The sequence below is a fragment of the Mustela putorius genome, unplaced genomic scaffold, assembly GCF_011764305.1.
Source record: "Mustela putorius furo isolate JIRA1106 unplaced genomic scaffold, ASM1176430v1.1 tig00003898_pilon_pilon_pilon, whole genome shotgun sequence".
Classification (NCBI taxonomy): domain Eukaryota; kingdom Metazoa; phylum Chordata; class Mammalia; order Carnivora; family Mustelidae; genus Mustela; species Mustela putorius.
In genome coordinates this window covers 28,273,214-28,292,987 of record NW_025422047.1, presented here as the reverse complement: position 1 = coordinate 28,292,987, position 19,774 = coordinate 28,273,214, and the positions used below count along the sequence as shown (strand labels likewise).

The window sequence follows — 19,774 nt, the reverse complement described above, 5'->3', positions numbered from 1 at the left end:
AGTTCATGGTTATATTAATAGTATATGTATATCAAGTTGTATTTGTAGTAGTAGTAGTAATGCAAGTAGCACTTTGACCTTCCAGTTTACTGAATATGTGTGAGTGATTTGGTTAAGAACTTGAAGTCTGGGGGTGCCTGCCTGGCTCAGTTGGTAGAGCATGTGACTCTTGATCTCAGGGTTGTGAGTTCAAGCCCCACATGGGTACAGAGATTATAAATAAACTTTTAAAAAAGAGAGAGAGCTTGAAGTCTGGAATCAGATTACAAAACTTGTTTCAAATCCCTTTCTTCCACTTAATAGTTGGTTACTTTGTAAGAGTTATTTTGGCTATCATTTTGTTCTCCTCATCTGTAAAAAGGAACCGATAATAGTAGGAATCTCAAGGTTGGGAGTATTAAAGGACTAAATGTACAACACTTAAATTAACACAGAATGCATAAGAAAATGTCTAAAGTTCTTGAGTTGAAACTCTAGTTGTGTGGAATTAAAGTATCTCAGCAGTGTGAATTTTTAAAATGTAATTTAAGGGGCGCCTGGGTGGCTCAGTGGGTTAAGCCTCTGCCTTCGGCTCAGGTCATGATCTCGGGATCCTCGGATCAAACCCCACATCGGGCTCTCTGCTCAGCAGGGAGCCTGCTTCTCCCTCTCTCTCTGCCTGCCTCTGTCTACTTGTGATCTCTTTCTCTCTGTCAAATAAATAAATAAAATATTTTAAAAAAAAATAAATAAATAAAATAAAATGTAATTTAATTATGCTCTTATCAAAATAGGTATGGAAGGAACATACCTCAGCATTAAAAAGGCAATATATGACCAGCCTACAGCTATCACACTCAGTGGTAAAAAGCTAAAAGCTTTTCCTCTAAGATCAGGAACAAAAAAAAGGATACCCACTCTCTCCACTTCTTTTCACCTTGGTTTTGGATGTCTTAACCATGCAGTTAGACAAGAAAAAGAAATATAAGGCATCCAGATTAGAAAGTAAGAAACAAAACTAACTCTTTGTAGATGACATAAGACAAAATTAGAAAATCCTAAAGACTCCACCAAAAAACTATTAGAATTAAATGTATTCAGTAAAATCACACAAGATATAAAATTAACATACAGAAATCAGTTTCTGTACATTAATGATAAGCTGTCAGAAAGAGAAATTAAGGAAACAATCCCAAACACTATTGTCAATAAGAATAAAATACGTGGGTATGCTGATTTCAAACTATATTACAAAACGATAGTAATTCAAATAGTATATTACTGACATAAAAACAAGCACAGATCAGTGTGTTAAAGAACCCAGAAATAAATCCACATATATCTAGTCAGTTAATTTGACAAAGGAGTCAAGAATGTATAATGGGGGAAAAACAAGCTACTGCCTGGCTCAGTCAGTAAAGCATGCAACTCTTGATTTGGGGCCCATAAGGTCAAGCCCCACCTTGGTCATAGAGCTTACTTTAAAAACAAAACAATGGGGGGCGGGGAACAGTCTGTTTAATAAATGGTGTTGGGAAAACAGGACAGTTACATGCAAAAGATAAACTGGGCCACTCTCTTATATTGTATACAAAAATCAATTCAGAGTGGATGAAAAACCTGAAATAAGACCAGAAACCATAAAACTCCTAGAAGAAAACATATGCATAAGCTCATTGACATTAATGTTAGAAATATTTAGGGGGAAGGAGGTCTTGCTCCTCAGGCAGTGCAACAAAAGCTAAAACAAATGGAATTACATTAAACTAAAAAGCTTTTGTACAATGAAGGAACTATTAACAAAATAAAAAGGCAACCTATGAATGATGGAAGATATTTGCAAATCATATATTTGATAAGGGGTTAGTATCCAAAATACATAAAGAACTTATACAACTTAATGTCTGAAATCTGATTTTTTAAAAATGCGCAGAGGACCAAATAGACATTTTTCTAAAGAAGACTTACAGATGGCCAACAAGCATGTGAAGAGCTTCTCCCACCATTAATTGTCATGAAAATCCAAATCAAAACCATAATAAGACATCACTTCACACTTGTCTAATTGGCTAGTATCCAAAAGACAGTAATAGGTGTTGAGTAGAATGTGGAGAAAAGTGTACATACACTGTTGGGGAAATATAAATCATAGCTGCTATGAAAAATAGTATGGCGGTTCCTCAAAAAATGAAAAATACAATCCAGCAATTCCACTGCTGGATATTAATTCAAAGAAAGTGAAAACATTGATTAAAAAAGATATATGCACCCCTGTGTTCATTGCAGCATTATTTACAACACCCAAAATATGGAACCAACTGTATCTATTAATAAATGAATAGATAAAGAAGATGTGTGTAATATCGCTTAGCCATAAAAAGAAGGAAATCTTGCCATTTATGACAACATGGAGGGACCTGGAGGATATTATGCTCAGTGAAATAGGACAGAAAGACAAATAGCATGATTTCACGTATCTGTGAAGAGAAATGAATGAACAAACTCAAAGATACAAGAAATAAACTGTTGGTTACCAGAGGGGAGAGGGTGCAAAACAGGTGAAGGGAATTAAGAGGTCCAGACTTCCAGTTATAAAATAAATGTCATGGGATGCAATGTATAACATATAGAATATAGTCAATAATATTGCAGAAACTTTGTATGGTAACAGATGGTAATAGACTTATTGTGGGGATCATTTCATAATGTATAAAAATATCAAATCATTATGCTATATGCCTGAAACTAATAGTATATCGTGTGTTGGTTATACTTCAACTTATAAAAAGTAACTTAAAAATAAAGTAATAGTGCTTGTCTTACAAATTTAGTGTATCTTTGAAAAACATTGAAATTATTCATACTTACTCATTAATAATGTGAAGACATTTTTATATAAATTGTTTTTCTTTTCAAGATACCCTTCAGGTCATTTCAGATATTTTTTTATCACTTAACAGTAAATAATATTTTTTAATTTTGCAGCTATTCATACAAAATGTTTTGCCAGGTAACAGTGTACATGCATTAGTTTTGTTCAATGATTTTTATTTATTTCCATGATTATAGACTGAAATTGGCAAGGGATGTGGTTACCAGAACAGGATACTCATTGGCTTTGGGATCTCTACATAGATATTTAGGAGGAATAAGTTCTTCTCAACATTTGAATTCTTGTGTTGGAATCCTTTTTACTTTGTCTCAGGACAGTACTTCTCCTGATGTGCAGGTAAATACCCCATGTGATACCTTCTTGAAATTCATGATTTGTATATAATGCAGATTGTTTTTATAGACCTTTAATTTGTAAATAATCTCCCCACCAATAAAGCCAAACCATTGTTAACCTTGACTCGTTTTTGAAATTCAAATCTTACTATCTTTACTTCACACTCAGTGTTTCTAAAACCAAATTCTTTATCTTTTTCTGAAAATGGATTGTCCATCTTAATAATAACATTTACTCTTTTGGAGATCTTAATTGGTACTAAGGATTGTTTTATATATTCTTCTAAAACATTAACATATTTAAGCCTCACGGCAATCTAGAGTATATATTCCCCTTATACAAAAAAAAAAAGAAAACTGGAACTTACAAAAGCGAAGTATCTTACTCACAGCTGAAAGCCAATAAATCATGGAATCAGCTCAAGAACATAAGTCATGACCTCTACACCCATGTTCTTAACCAGTTAAGAACACAGTATACATCTTATCCATTTCAGTTAAAATCCTCATTCTCTTGATATCTTACTCAAATCCTGAATGACTATTTTTCTAACTGCTCTTTTTCTCCACTTATCTTATCTCTGCCTTCCTTGTATGTTCCTAATAGCTATGGTAGTATTTTTTGGTTCTTTGCAAGTCCCCCGAGATGTGAAGACATTTATTTTCCTGAAAGACTTTCATCTTGCCACTTCTCTACCAAAAATTTGGAGAAACTGCTTATTGCTTCCTAAATCACCTCATTCAAGTCCTATCAACTGACCCAGGAACCCTGTTATTACCTGAAAGTACTTGCTTTTCTTGTAGATGACCTGCCTATTTTCATCCAACACGTGCCTTTCTCATATTTGCATTTATATTTTTCCTGTTCTTTTCCCTTACTAATCCTGTCTGATAATCCAAATTTTCTAGTGTTCTGGGATCCAGTTTAACCACCTTCTCATCAGATTTCAACATCCCTAATCCACAGTTAGATCTCATTCTTTGAATTACCATATTACAAATCATCTCCTCCTCCTCATCGTCTAGTAGTTGACTGAGTTAACTTATAAGGTGTTCCATTTTTTTATCCTCACTTATTATAACACTTTTTATTCTATTTCCCTTCTTCCCCTTTGAGAAGTCTGTTGTGAATGCACATATTTTTATATCAAATACTTTTTTTGTTGATCAAATACTTTTAGTGGCTTCCAGTATCATCAAATCTTACTCTTCTCAATTACTACGGTATCTTACTTAAAAGTTAATGTTTGTAGCATTTAAAGTACTGTAAGCTTTCAAAAAAATAAAGTACTATAAGCTTTCTTACACATTCATTGGTAAGAGGGATAAAATTTTCTCAGTTTCCGAAATGGAGACATTTTTATGTACTTAAAACATACATAGAAGTAGAATATACTATAAGGACCCTATTATACCCATAATCTGACTGCATTGGTTATTAGTATATGGCCATTCTTGTTTCATTCACTCGTTCATTTGTTCATTCATCCATTAATTCATTGGTGGCTTAAATAACAGAAATTTTATTTTCTCATGGTTCTGGGGGCTTGAAGTCCAAAATCAAAGTGTCACTCAGTTTGGTTTCTTCTGAGCCTTCTTTGTTTGGCTTGCAGGTGGTCACCTCACTGTGTCTTCATTTGGCTTTTCACTGTGCTTGTGCATCTCTAGTGTCATTCTGTCCAGATTTTCTCTTCTTAGGACACCAGTCACATTGGGTTAGGGCCTATCCTAAAAGCCTCATTTTAACTCCTTTAAATACCCTGTCTCCAAAGACAGCCCCATCCTGAGGTATTGGGAGAGGCTTGTTCATTTAAACCAGAGATGACATACGTATTTTATTAAGAGCCACATAGTAAATTGTGTACACCTTATACGTCATGCAGTCACTGTCGGCTACACAATTCTGTCATTGTAGCAGTAAAGCAGCCATAAATATGTAAATAAATGAGCATGACTGTGTTTCTGTGAAGTTTTATTTATAAAAACATGACAGGTCAGATTTCACTCAAAGGCATTTCATTTGTTTAATAGAAATAAATATAGACTTATTTTATACATATACTTATTTTTATATGTTTATGAAAGTGCACTTAAGTGGGCACCTCTGTGAATAAAGTATACAAACTAAATACACCATGTAACCAGCACCTAGATCAAGAAATAGAACATTATCAATACCCCAAACGCTTTCCTCATGTTCTCTTCTAGTTACTACCTGTCCCACCAAGGATAACCACTATCCTAATTTGCAACATCATATATTAGTTTTGCCTGCTTTTATACTTTATATCAATGGAATCATATGGTATGTACTCTTTTATGTCTGGCTTTCTTCCAACATTATGTTCAAGAGATTTGTCCATATTACTGCATGTATTTGTAGATTTTGTTGAATCTTTTATTTATTTTGAATCTTTTAAAAACTGGAATTTTTGTTCACATAGATTAAACAATAAACAATTTTTAAAAACTAGATTCACTTCAGGCTGTTAGCTAAAGAACCAAACATAGCCTTGGAATTCTTGGTGCTGAGATTTTGTTTACCATTCTAAATTAGATGATTGTCTTCCATTGTTTTTTACTGAATATTTGAAGAGAAATCTTTTCTTAAACTTCTTATGTTTTCCGTTTTTCTTTCCAGGCTAGTAATAGCACACAAATTACTTTGCTGTTACTTTATCACTTGCTTCAACAAAGACAGTTCATTGTGTTTTATGTTTCTTAATGCTGCTATAGCATTTTAAATTGTTTTTCTCTATCTTCACAGACCTGGGCACTACACTCACTATCATTGATAATTGATTCTGCTGGCCCACTCTATAATATGCATGTGGAACCCACCCTTTCTCTTATTATAATGTTATTATTAAATGTGCCTCCTACTCATGCTGAAGTTCACCAAAGTCTTGGTCGCTGTTTGAATGCCCTTATTACTACATTGGGTCCGGAGTTACAGGGTATGCATAGCTCATTTTGTGCTTTTTACATTAAGAATATACATAGAGGGGCGCCTGGGTGGCTCAGTGGGTTAAGCCTCTGCCTTTGGCTTGGGTCATGATCTCGGGTCCTGGGATCGAGCCCTGCATCAGGCTCTCTGCTCAGCGGGGAGCCTGCTTCTTCCTGCTTCTCTGCCTGCTTGTGATCTCTGTCTGTCAAATAAATAAATAAAATCTTTTAAAAAATGTACATAGAAAATTAATTCATTTCTTATTACTAACTCAAATACTTGTCAGTGAAGTGAAGTTTAGTTTAGCACAATGTTCTATGCAAATCCATGGGCAGAATGTTGAGAGTCATCTTGGGAAGAAGACTTTGACTCCTGAATGTTGACATAATAGAATATAATGTAGAAACGAGAAAACTTAATGTAAGCTCCACCACTACTTAATTGGATGACCTTTGGAAAATCTTCGGTCTTTGATTTCCTTCTCTATCAAATGAGGGAAAAATTGAAAAGCCTTTGTAGTTAACACATAGTAGGTGATCATATATTTTGTGAAATGCCATTCAGTGTGATTTCTTTTATCTTGAAAAGACAAGGAGTACCATATTTAGAAAGATAGATTTTTTTTAAAGCTTCCCTTTCAATGAAGGTGATAGACATCAAGTGGAATAGTTTAAACAACTCATCTCCTCTAAAAAATAAGTGACCCAAGTCCCAAAGCTGAGATAATCTGATCTGTTAAATATAAAGTCTGTGATTTTAATATTTGAAAGCAACTCAACTGATACAAGCAGAGCCAAGTTCATTAGTCATTTCTAATTTTACATTTCAAATAATTTGATATAACCTAGTCTTAGGTTTTTGTAATGATCTATGTTGACATAAATTTTTTCAAAATAAGAATAATGAACATAACCTTAAAATCTGTCACCTGGATTATCCCTGCTTTTTTAGAAGAAATTTACTTCACAGATCCTTAAGTTTAAAATTGCTATTAAAAAAAATTTAGGGGTGCCTGGGTGGCTCAGTGGGTTAAAGCCTCTCCCTTCAGCTCAGGTCATGATCCCAGAGTCCTGGGATTGAGCCCCACATTGGGCTCTCTGCTCAGCAGGGAGCCTGCTTCCTCCTCTCTCTCTGCCTGCTTCTCTGCCTACTTGTGATCTCTGTCTGTCAAATAAATAAATAAAATCTTTAAAAAAAAAACATTTAAGCTTAGTAATATATGCTTAAAGAGGAATGATTTCATAGACCAACTATTCAAAGTTCTCTGCTTTCATTTTAGGTAATAGTACTTCCATTTCCACCTTAAGGACTTCCTGTCTTTTGGGTTGTGCAGTGATGCAAGATAACCCAGACTGCCTTGTTCAAGCTCAGGCCATTTCTTGCCTTCAGCAGCTTCATATGTTTGCTCCAAGACATGTCAACCTGTCTAGCTTGGTCAGCTGCCTCTGTGTGAGTATAAAATTAATTAGTCTTAGTTTTTTTCCATTGGAAACTTAGGTTTATTTTAATTATCTAGTCTGTGTACAATAGCTATTTTCTCTTAATACTTTCTCTTAATTCTAGGCTTTTTTAAGGGGTGGACCAACTTTTATATAATCACATTTTAAACCTCTCATATATTGATTCATTTTTCTTCTCTTAATGATGAACTTAATATTTGGAATATTTATTCATTAGTCAACAAACATATATAGGGTGCTTAAATGTGTCAGGTACTGTGTAAATGCCATAGTACATGGAAATATTTGTGATGTCTTTGTTTTTCCTTTTCTTTTTTCCACATAATTACATATAAAGTTCCCTCCACCCCAGATGGGCAAATAACATTTTCCCTTAATATTCTAGTGGCATGATCATCAATATTGGGGTTTTAAGAATATGTTTAATAAGTATGACAAGATGAATGCTAAAAGTTCAGGTGAAATGGTTCATGATCGTCAATGGTTTTAAGATTTACCTTGTGTATCACCAGTATCTGTTTGGACTTGTCTTAAAAATTGAGTTACATTTGGAATTAAAAGAACACCATTGCCTTTAAACATTTTCTGCCCTGGCACAGCACACTCGCATTAGTAACGTGACCGTTGAGAATCATTACTTTAGACAGCCCTTTCATTTACAAGCTTGAGGCAGGATGTGCAGCATTTCAGACCTTGAAAGAACCTCAAATGTCATTAAAACCAACCTTCCCAATAAAAAAGATAAATCAAGGACCAAAAAAGTCAAGCAATTTGCCCAAGGTGACATACCTAGTTATAGTGGTAGTTCTAAGTCAAATCTAGAATCCACGTTTCTCAACTTATTTAGACCCCATTTCTTTTCTTTTAGTCCCATTTTCTTTCTCACTGACTTCATACTTACGGTTAGCTCTTAATCTCAGTTCTGCCAACTCCTAGTTTTTGTTGCCTTAGGAAGTCCCACAACCTCTTCCAGCCTTAGCTACCTTGTTTATAGAGCACAAGGATTACACAGGATGCCACCTGTAAAGGCACATGTCCCAGGTACTTAATAACCAACCACTCAATGCATAGTAATTTTTATTTTCTTAACATATAACTTATATATTATATTAATCTTTGTAGTGACTTTCGCAAAGTTATATAAGACTCTTATAAAGAGGATGCGACTGACTCTTCTGATAGAAACTTGGTTCCTCTCTGGGTTAAACATGTATTGGAGAAAATCGTGCTAACTGGATTTTACCTTTACCACTAAATGACTTTTCCCTAGGAATATTATTCTTTCTATTCCAAGAACCATTCCAAAACCAATTACTGAGAAATAGCTACTCCTTTGCAAGTTGTTCAAACTTTCACTTTTCTTGTACTACCTTTTTTTTTACCCCCTTGAACTATAGTAGAAATTTTCCATTGGTAGCCTTTTGAAATTTAACTGATGTGTGAATTTATTTACTGAGTATATTGAGAAATAAAGAGCAAAACTTACTACTAATTCTTGAAGAATTAGATCTGATCAAATTTGTTGCTTTTTTTTCCCCAGACTGAGAAGGGTTACATATAAAAAAGAGTAGAGACCATTATCAGATTTTTGTTTCAGGAGCAGTCAGAGCAATTGAGAAAATCAAAATTAACAGTTGACTAATCTTATTTATGTGACTCTTATTTAAGCTATAAATTGACTTTTCTTATACAAAAATCATTTAAAAATTACAGTTACTATAGTTAATTTTGTCTTAATTTTTTAGTAAGTTTTATTCTGAATTTATTAGATTGAGTTTATTATAGAGTATTTCCTGTAGTAAGAAAATTGCTTTTGCTTTCCTATTTAACATGTTTATGATCAGATTTTCTTTTTTACAGAGAATTTAATTACTTAGCATGAGATGTTTTCATATTAATTGAAACTCCCTGAATATTCAGAATACAATTCATCATTAAGAAAGAATCTTAATGGAAAGAGTTTTCTTCTAACTGCATGCTGTTTAACTTCCATTCTGAACTTGGTCTTAGCTACACTAGCAATTCTGAGTACTCTCAGTTTTAAAAGTTGGCTTCCAAGAATAAAAAAATCTATAATTAACTTGTGATGAGGTAAACCATTAACTTTGTCCCTTGCTGGACACCTGCTCATGTGAATGCAATCCAGATCTCTCCTTTAACACTCATGTGTACTTGATCTGGCTTTGTTATCGAGGCTTAATGAGAGATTGCAAAGGAAAACCTTATTACACAAGTGTATATTTTTTAAGTTTTTGTATATTTTATAGCTTTATATCTTGAGTTGAGTATTTCCAAGATCTTAGCTCAACTCATATTTTAAAGTTGGAAAATGAAGTATTATGGCATATTTTTAAGCTGAAGCTAAGCCAATTTGAATGATAGCTCTATCAATATTTGTATTTTAATGCTTAGCTGACTGTTGTCAAAGTCATCCTACTATTCATCTTTTGGTTTTGTCATGACCGGTCTGTCATTTGTTTTTGTGCAGGAGATCTTGTTGGATAATTCTGTGTTGGTAGGTCCCTGGCCCTCAATTCCTAACTTTTTTTGAGGTTTGCAATGCTGTTTCTTTGTGTCGTTTTTTTTGGATGTAGATGTTCTTGTTTTCCCCTGCATCTCTTTGTTTAAGCTAACCATTAATGCCAAGTCCAGTATGTATAGCATGTTACATGGTGTTTATTTAATACCACTGTAAACGGATCCTCCCTAACCTTCTCCAGCTGGTGCAGTCACTCCTTGCACTTAGTTTTGCATCATTTTGATTTATGTATTCATTTCAGAAAGGAATTGTAATTATGGCTTGACTTAGTTTTTATACTTTTCCTGCTTCGTTTGTTTGCCTTGACTCATTCTATTCCTCTTCCCGATATAAATGCTGGAGAATGACATGGAGATATTAAGTGTTCCATTTTGCTTTGTGCGACTGACTGCCTTCAATCTTTTTTCTACCAAACAAGTAGAATACTTTTAAGCATGCTTTCTCTAAAAGAGTGTTTGACCAGCCTGAATAAATGCTGCACCTGCCTTGAATTATATGTTTATAAAACTCCAGTGAAAATAACTAGTAGATTCATTAACCTTTCTTTAAAATTGCTTCATAGTATGCTTTTTTTGTCATTGTTGTGAAATGCAGCCATAATTTTGGGCATGAGTAAACTTAATCTTTTTACATTTTAACTCCTCTTTCCTATGTATTAGTTTCTAACGATGGTTCTTTAACATGACTTGAATGACATTAACCAGACTTTGTGAATGGCATTCCTTTTTCCACTTTTGAGCTCATGATATGACTTGAGTGTATAATAGGATATATTTATAAAGCAGTTCTCATTCCTATGTTTTACTGATGATACATTCACAAATCTTTTATGTTTTTTGGCATCTGATAAAATTTAGGTTTCCACTCTCTTTTCATGTGTTTCTTACATATCAAAAAACAGCTGTCACCACCCACTCTTTTTCCCAGAATTTATCCTCTGCTCTTTTCAACAAACTCACCTACTTCAGTCCTGTTTTTCTCACATACACCAGATCTAGATAAAGGTCACAATAAGAATCACGTTGTTACTTCTCACATTTTGCTTGGAAAATCAGTAGTGTAACACACAATCTCATTGTCGTAAACCACACTAAACTGGCCTTTACTTTCATAGTTAGAAAAAAAATAAATTTCAAAAACTCTATACTTTATCCTACTTATGAATCACTGAGTTGGAATTTGTATCCAGAACCTTTGACTTGTTTTAATTGTTCATTTAAGGTATATTACAATCATATCATTTACTTGAGTAGCTACAACCTGGTGAGATTCACATTGTTCAGATACTTCTAAGTAAAAAGAATATGTATTGAGTTTGTCATTATGAGCAAAAATATTCTGCAATGTATACGTCTTTGTACATATATGCATATCCATATGTAAGTTGATATACATATATGTAAAACTTGTCTGTAATGTGTCTCTAGAGAGTGTTTTTGGTGAATATGTTTTCAGTAAAACTCATTTCTGCCTTTATTTGAAAATGCATTTACTTACTCTGTATGACATCTGAATAAAATACTACTGATAGAGACTGTTAATTATAATTAATAATAACCAACATTCATTGAGCACATACTATTTGCCAGGTACTGTACTCAGCCCTTTTGCATGTGTCTTTGTGTTAATTTTGCAACAGCCCTGTGACATGGGATAGTGTTATTTCCATTTTACAAATAAGGAAACTAAGGCATGGAGAGGTTAAATAATTTGCCCAAGGTCACACGTCTAATAAGTGAGGCAGTTTGACTCCAGAGCTTCCCTTTTAACCAGTATGCTATACTGCTTATATGGATTTATATAAATTTACTTAGAGAATATATAAATTTACTTAGAGAATCATAAAACATTATAATGTTGCATGAGCGCAAACATCTGAGCTATAAATAAATTCTCAATTGTATTTCTTTTATCTCAAAACTATTTTACTCATATAAATTTTTATTTTCTAACACTCAAGACGCTACTGCTTGGATTTGTGTATGAATATTTGTGTAATCAAGTACATGTGCTACTCCTTTAACTGTGTCTAAGAGTAAAAGATATGTACTAGAATAGTTTGAAGAAGTTGCTGTCTATTTAATAAACTGCATCTAGCACAGTAATGGGCTGGACAGAATCAGGAAGGATCCAGTGAATGTCTATTAGACTTAGTGTGAATGCCTCCAAGAATTTCAGCTCTTTCATTTCCCAAATGCTATTTTTCAGGTGAATCTTTGTAGTCCCTATTTGTTATTGAGAAGAGCTGTACTGGCTTGTTTACGTCAGCTTGTACAGAGAGAAGCAGCTGAAGTTTCAGAACATGCTGTTATGCTTGCTAAGGATAGCAGAGAAGAGTTGACTCCAGGTAATTCTTTTTTATCAGCATTATTTCCAGCTCAGATGATTTAAGTTTTAATCTTAAATCTTTCATACAGACATGAGTTTTTAAAATGAAATATAAAAGTTAATATGTAATGTTTTAAACCTGCCACAAGAGATAGTCACTAACAGTTACTGTCATTCCAGCTGGTGATGTTACTGGTTTAGAGCAACGGTTTTCAAACTTAGACCCCCAAGCTAGCAATATCCACCTCACTGAGAACTTGTTAAAAATGCAAATGATTGGGCCCCATCACAAATCTGCTTAATCAGAAATCTGGGAGTGGAGTCCAGCAATCTGTTCCCTATGTTTTATAATCCCTGTTAATGAATTTGAGAGCCTCTCAAATTTTAGAGCAAATTTTTTCACAACAAACAGTTGAAGTAGGATTTAGCCTGTAAGTAATTTACCATATATGCCTGTAATCTCATTTAATAAAACTTACCATAGAAGAGTCTTCAGGTTAGAGGGTTTTTATGCCTCTTCTTTATTTTAGAGCTGAATTAAAGGATTTCTTAGCTGGTAAGACTTAAGTATATACTTCTTTATTTTAAAATTACGTGGTAATGCAAATATGCATACAAATTCAAACAACCTACAAAAACAGCAATGGTAATATCTTACTCTTTTATGTATATAGTTTCCAAAGTGGTGTCACACTTTTAGAAGGTCTCTGGCTTCTTTTAGAAGGTCTCAAAGCTTTCCAGTATCTAAAGCTCTCAGAACAGTGTGTTTTACTGTCCTGCTGTGCTCCTTAAATTAGTTTGTTGTTACATTAAAACTTTAAATCTGACTTGAGTTAATCAGCATTGCTGAACTGGTATAGTTGTTATCAGACAGGTTGTAGAACTCATTTGAAAACTGTCGATGATTTACCTTAACCAGAGAAATTTTAATCTTATAATTTTATGAGATATTCTGCCCAAGTGATCTTCAGTTTATATTCACCACTGAAATTATCTGCATCTTTTGCTTTGACTTTGATTGTGTAAACATAATGTATATTCCTAGAATTCTTGAGTTAGCTATGTGAGTAAAATATACTAAAGAACTTGTTACATAATTCCCTTTTTAAAATTTTATAATTTTTCATACTGATGGATAAGTTTAAAGTAATGTGTAGTGAAAACATATATTCACCTACTTATTATCTTTATGGCGCTCATTTTATATATCTTACTCTCTTTGTATATATACATAGATGCAAACCTTTTGCCAAACCATTTGAAAGCAAGCTGCAGACATCATGACAACTTACTTCTAATACGTAATATTCTCCTGCATGACCACACATCATTTCCACACTTAATAAAATCAACATGATTTAGTAGTGATCACAAAATGTGCAGTTCTCACACAGGTTTCCCTAGTTATCCAAAAAATATCCCTTATAACTCCTTCCTACCCTCCCTTACCACCATCCAAATTTAGGTTCCAGCCATGACTCACACATTGGTTGTTCTGTCTCTTTAGACCCCTAATCACTGCCCCCTTCTGATCTTTTTTTTTTTTTTGAATTATAGTTGACACACAGTGTTAATTTGTTTCAGGTGTACAGCATCATGATTCAACAAGTTTATATATTATGCTTTGCTCACCACAAGTGTAGTTATCATCTGTCACCATACCATGCCATTAGAATACCACTGACATAGTCCCTATGCTGTACCTTTTATCCCAGCAATGCCTCCTTATGGTCTTTAAAAGATAATTTCTCTTTCAAAAAGATCATTCTCTTTCAAAATAGTGTAGTAGTAGCATAATCTTCAGAATCTAAATGCTTTCAGAAATGCTAAATAAGCTAAATTTTCAAGAGAAAATGTATTTGTTCTTTTAGCATTTCCAGAATTAGAGGAAGTAGTTGCTAGACCAAGGCTTATGTTTCTTCTTTGAGGTGCTTTATTACTTTGCAATGAGAATATCTGCATATAGTATTTTAAAAACTTTTTTGAATATGTGTACTTCTCATATCGCAGTTTTGTTTTCTGTATTACTTAGATCATCGATTTTCTTCTTGTCAGATGCTAACATTAGAGAAGTGGGCCTTGAAGGGGCATTATTGACCTTACTAGATAAAGAGACAGATCAGAAGTTATGTCATGATATCAAAGAGACTTTAAATCATATGCTTACATCTATGGCAGTGGATAAGCTCTCCTTCTGGTTAAAACTTTGTAAAGATGTACTTGCTGCATCAGCTGGTAAGTATTGGTGGTTGCCATTTAAAATAAAATTGAAAATGAAAATGTTCTATATATAATTATTTGCTGGTGATAGTTCATCAGTTTTGTCTTGAGTATTTGTATTGTAATTGCTTGTTGCTTTTTTCAAGTGAAGATTTTAGTGTTTACATCTAACACTTAAGCCTATGTTTTTCTTATTCTTCTCATTATCTTCTGTGACTTCCCTGTATAAAACAAACTAAAAAGCAGTTGTTTATACTATGAAAGTGATGTCATGACTTTGAGTAGCCCCATCATTTATTTTCATATGTACAGTTTTTTTTAAAGATCTTACTTATTTGACAGAGCAATAAGCAGGAGGAGCCACAGAGGGAGAAGGAGCCCCATGTGGGGCTCAGTCCCAGGACCGCAAGATCATGACCTGAGCTGAAGGCAGATGCTTAACCAACTGAGCCACCCAGGTGCCCCCATACATATAATATTTGAAGGACTGCATCAAATCAGTCCTTCAATTTCTGAAAAATTATCAGAATTTGCAACATTTTGAGCAAGCGAGTTTCTATACACTCAATAATGCTGATTTCAAACAGGGTTAGAAAACAGTGTTATTTCCCTATTTTCTTTCTCAATATAAGATAATTGTTAGTGAGAAAGTATATAAGAATCTTTCAAATTTTTATCTGTGGAGTAAGACGATAAATGAGATAAAGAAAGGAGATAAATCAGTTCTGTTCCAGGTGCTATACATTCTTTGTCTGATTTAATCCTTTAGCCATCCAATGATTAGGAAGCATTATTCTATTTCACACAAGAGAAAACAAGACTTGGAAAGGTTAGGTAATTGACCCAAAGACACACACAGTTGGATTCAGACCTTCCCCTGCATGACTTTAAAATCCAGCTTCCATAATGCTTGCGTGGTTCAGTCAGTTAAGTGTCCCACTCTTGATTTCTGTTCAAGTCATGATCTCAGGGTTGTGAGATTGAACCTTGCATTAGGCTCCGTGCTCAGCACACTTTTCTTGATCCTTTCCTCTGTTCCTCTCCCTGCTCATTTTCTCTCTCTTTTTGTCAAATAAGTAAATAAAATCTTTTTTTTTTAATTTTTTAAATTTATTTATTTGTCAGAGAAAGAGAGAAAGCGCGCACAGGCAGACAGAATGGTAAGCAGAGGCAGAGGGAGAAGCAGGCTCCGTGCCAAGCAAGGAGCCCGATGTGGGACTCGATCCCAGGACGCTGGGATCATGACCTGAGCTGAAGGCAGCTGCCTAAGCAACTGAGCCACCCAGGCGTCCCAGTAAATAAAATCTTTAAAGTGAAATAATAAAATCCAGCTTTGTATTTCAGTAGCTCTTAAACTCAGTTACTCAAGCCTCATAAGTTAATGTGTTGTCTGGATTATATGAAAGGAAAAAAGATATTTTAAAAAGAATTTTTTTTTTTTTACATTCTTCACTGTCTACCTTGGTCCTGTTCCCTTCCAGTGATTTATATCTGCTCTTTTAAGTACTATGCTCTGCATGTTTTCCATCCCCACTACTTGAGAACTTAAAAGGACTTCTCCTTTGAGAGAAAATCTGTATGTGCTTTTTTTTTTTTTAAAGATTTTATTTATTTATTTGACAGAGAAAGAGAAATCACAAGTAGGCAGAGAGGCAGACAGAGAGAGAGGGGGAAGCAGGCTCTCTGCTGAGCAGAGAGCCCAATGTGGGACTCGATCCCAGGACCCTGAGACCTTGACCTGAGCCGAAGGCAGAGGCTTAACCCACTGGGCCACCCAGGCACCTGTATGTGCTTTGATAGATAGGTTGATCACACTTTTCTGGTGTCTCACCTTTTTTTTTACATTCATATTCCTTGAGCTTACTTGCTCAATTTTATTTCAGCGTTTGTTCTTTATCCTTTGTAGTTTGGCTGCATCCCTTCTTAGGAAAACTTGCTTTTCAGGCTTTTTTGGCTTACTTAGTCTTAAGACTTTGCCATAATTTTGTGACATCTTTGCTCTAACACATTCAAATTATGTTGACATACAAGATAATTTAAGGAAAAAATGTTGCTTTTTTAAGCATTCGTTCCATTTTAAGTCGAGCTAAACAGAGTTAATAAGTTAACAGTTTAAATAAATAGGAAATGGGGCACCTGGACAGCTCAGTGTGTTGAGCATCCAACTTTTGATTTCAGTTCAGTTCATGAATCTCGGTCCTGAGATACAGCCCTGTGTTGGATTCTGTGCTGCTGACTGAGCATGGAGCCTTCTTGGGATTCTCTCTTTCCTTCTGTCCCTCACCCATGCTCTCATGTGTACATGCACACACTCTCTCTCTCACTCTCTCTAAGAAAAGAATAATAATAATTCATTCCTCACAGGCTCTAGCCATTATAATAATATGAATCTATAAATGACAGCAATGGGTCTATCCTAAGAAAAATATTTTCAGACATTTTCAAATGGGTTCAGGAACCTTAAATCTGTTCAAGATCCTAGTGTTAAAACAGCCTCCCTAGTGCAGTCCACCATGCTCCATACCAGAGAATGTTGAGCTTCCTTAAGCATAACCCTCTACATACAACAGACTGATAATTGTCCTAGTATTTAGTATCCTGTCTGTAGTATCGTGTTTGGTTTTTCACTGTGACTATAATTGAACAACTTTGTCATTTTGACCTGGAACATTTTTTAGAGCATTTCTTTAAATATCGCTGTTGTCTGTAGGTATTAAATGTGATCATTTTACATTTTACGTGATTATTTTACATTGTTAAAGATGTATGATTGATCAACAATTCTAGTGTGAATTTGAAGTCATTTGTGTTCCTTTATAAATGTATCTTACATTTGATTTTAATTACATGTATTCTCCCTTGGTAAAAGATTTTACAGCTGTAACTTGTGTGGATACAATGCAAGAAGAAGAAGGAGAAAAAGGGGATGATGCCTCAGTTCTGACCACCAGAAATGATGACAAATCATATCCATTTACCAATCCCCGTTGGGCTACTAGAGTCTTTGCTGCCGAATGTGTCTGTAGGATAATTAACCAGTGTGAGAATGCACACAGCGCACATTTTGACATTGCTTTAGCACAAGAAATGAGAAAAAGGGATTCAAGAAGTAAGTAGCATAAAAATGAAAAGACCAAACGATATCCATAGAAATGCTGCTTATGTTTTTAATATTAATTTAAGAAGTAAAACTAGAAAGTAGTTTGTATTCTTCTAAATCAGTTATGAAATTTGACTATAATATTTGTATAAGCTATAAAGCTACCATAGTTTAATGTTTATACACATTTCAGTGATTTAGCTTCTTAAATTGTCATTCACATTTGTTTAATTGACTTGTGCATGACTTAAATTTATAGAAAATAATCGTGTTCTTAAGTAGTACATGCATAATCACAATTCACAATAATTTTGCTTGTAGATTATTTTAGTTTTGTGAATATTACCCAGAAAACATTAGAGCCTATCCAATGTAAAGTAAACCTGCTTGCAAGGCCATTTTGACCTTTTATTCTTGAGTTTTATTGTTTGTATCTAAAGGGGGTATGCGTACATACTGTGGCTTGATGTCTAATTTTCAAAATTTACTTAAGCACATTATGTTCAAAGACACAGTGTGTGTATCTAAATGCTATAGATATATTTTTTACCAAATAAAAAAATTATATAACAAAATGTTGCTATTGCAGTATGTATGAATTAGGAATATGAATTAGGGAGTGTGAATTAGGTATTTCTGTTTTAATGATTTTTCAAGCAGGTGTTTATTGAGTCTCTTTATTTGTGATAAGCACCATTCTAGATACTGATAGGTAAAAAATTAGTATATCATATATGCTTACTGATTCCTTTCTTCCCAATTAAAATTGTAAGTGGCACTAAGATGAGTGGTTTCTTCATTGTGATCTATAACATTCTTATTAAAACTAGTCCCAGGTTTATTTTAAGTAAAGGTTAGTTGTACCACTGAACATTTTATTGTTGGGATATTGTTAAGTGATGGTCCTATGTCTCTCCCCAGTAGAATTATTATACCAAAGAATGAATTGTAGGAATGAAAGGAATTCTCATTTATAATTTTATAGCTACAAATATTTTTTATATTCCTATCATTTGTATGTGTGCTAAGACATACAGAAATAATATAATCTAGTCCATATAAAGAACCACATAAAACTATGTTTTGCAAAAGGAACATTTAAGTCTTTTCAGCTTCAACTTGACATAATTACTGTTAGGCTGTTTAATTACTGACTAATTCATCAAAACCCAAAGTTTCCTAAGTACCTTCTAACATGCTTTTATCAGAAAGTCTGAAAAAACTTTTTATTGAAGGTACTGTTAGCACTCTTTTAAAGGATGCTAATTTTGTCTCTGGTTTTTTAAAGCTACGTAATTGTTCGCCTTGGGAGTTTCTGTGTGTGATCATTTGCAATAGTGCAGCAAATCCAGCTTTGAAGTCTGTATTTAACAAACAGTACAGCAAAATAGTCAATCAAATCAGAGGTATTTAAGAAAGTCTAGAAAAGTCTGAAATTATTAGGAAAAGAAATGATCACTTAATGTAAATCTTAGTTTCAATGTATGCTTTTTCTTGATTAGATTTGTTTAATCTTGTAGATGACTTTTTGGTGCTACATCTTGCCGACTTAATTCGCATGGCCTTTATGGCTGCCACGGATCACAGTGACCAGCTCCGTCTTTCTGGCCTTGAAACACTGTTAGTTGTTATTCGGCGATTTGCATCTATTCCAGAACCAGAGTTTCCAGGTCATGTGATTCTGGAACAGTATCAAGCCAATGTAAGCACTTTCTGTTAGAGAATTTTATTTTTAAACACCTAGGATTAAAACAAAACAAAACAAAAAGGAACACCTGGGATAAAAGTCTGTGGAACTAACTGGCATGTCACTTTTTAAAATGTAAATGAGTATATGTCTCTGCTAATATATCACCCATATAATCATTTTATAGAAAATTATGTTTGAAGAAGAAATCTTAAGTAAAAACAAAGTGGTACATAAAACAGGTCCTTTGTAAGGTTATAGGTTAATTAAAAACTTCTTGGTAATT

General features: G+C 33.9%; 1 protein-coding gene across 9 annotated transcripts in view; it reads left to right on the top strand.

The window, feature by feature from the left end:
- HEATR5A (HEAT repeat containing 5A) overlaps window positions 1–19,774 on the top strand; it is a 111,753-nt gene that overhangs the window by 60,626 nt on the left and 31,353 nt on the right. For 7 of the 9 annotated variants that reach the window (XM_013047441.2, XM_013047444.2, XM_013047445.2 and 4 more), the window contains 8 exons: window positions 3,049–3,208; window positions 5,975–6,164; window positions 7,434–7,603; window positions 10,103–10,129; window positions 12,362–12,500; window positions 14,537–14,716; window positions 17,571–17,810; window positions 19,322–19,503. In XM_013047441.2, coding sequence (XP_012902895.2) covers window positions 3,049–3,208; window positions 5,975–6,164; window positions 7,434–7,603; window positions 10,103–10,129; window positions 12,362–12,500; window positions 14,537–14,716; window positions 17,571–17,810; window positions 19,322–19,503 — 1,288 coding nt within the window. The remainder of the gene's footprint in view (window positions 1–3,048; window positions 3,209–5,974; window positions 6,165–7,433; window positions 7,604–10,102; window positions 10,130–12,361; window positions 12,501–14,536; window positions 14,717–17,570; window positions 17,811–19,321; window positions 19,504–19,774) is intronic. The other 2 variants (XM_013047443.2, XM_013047442.2) reach the window with 1 other exon arrangement.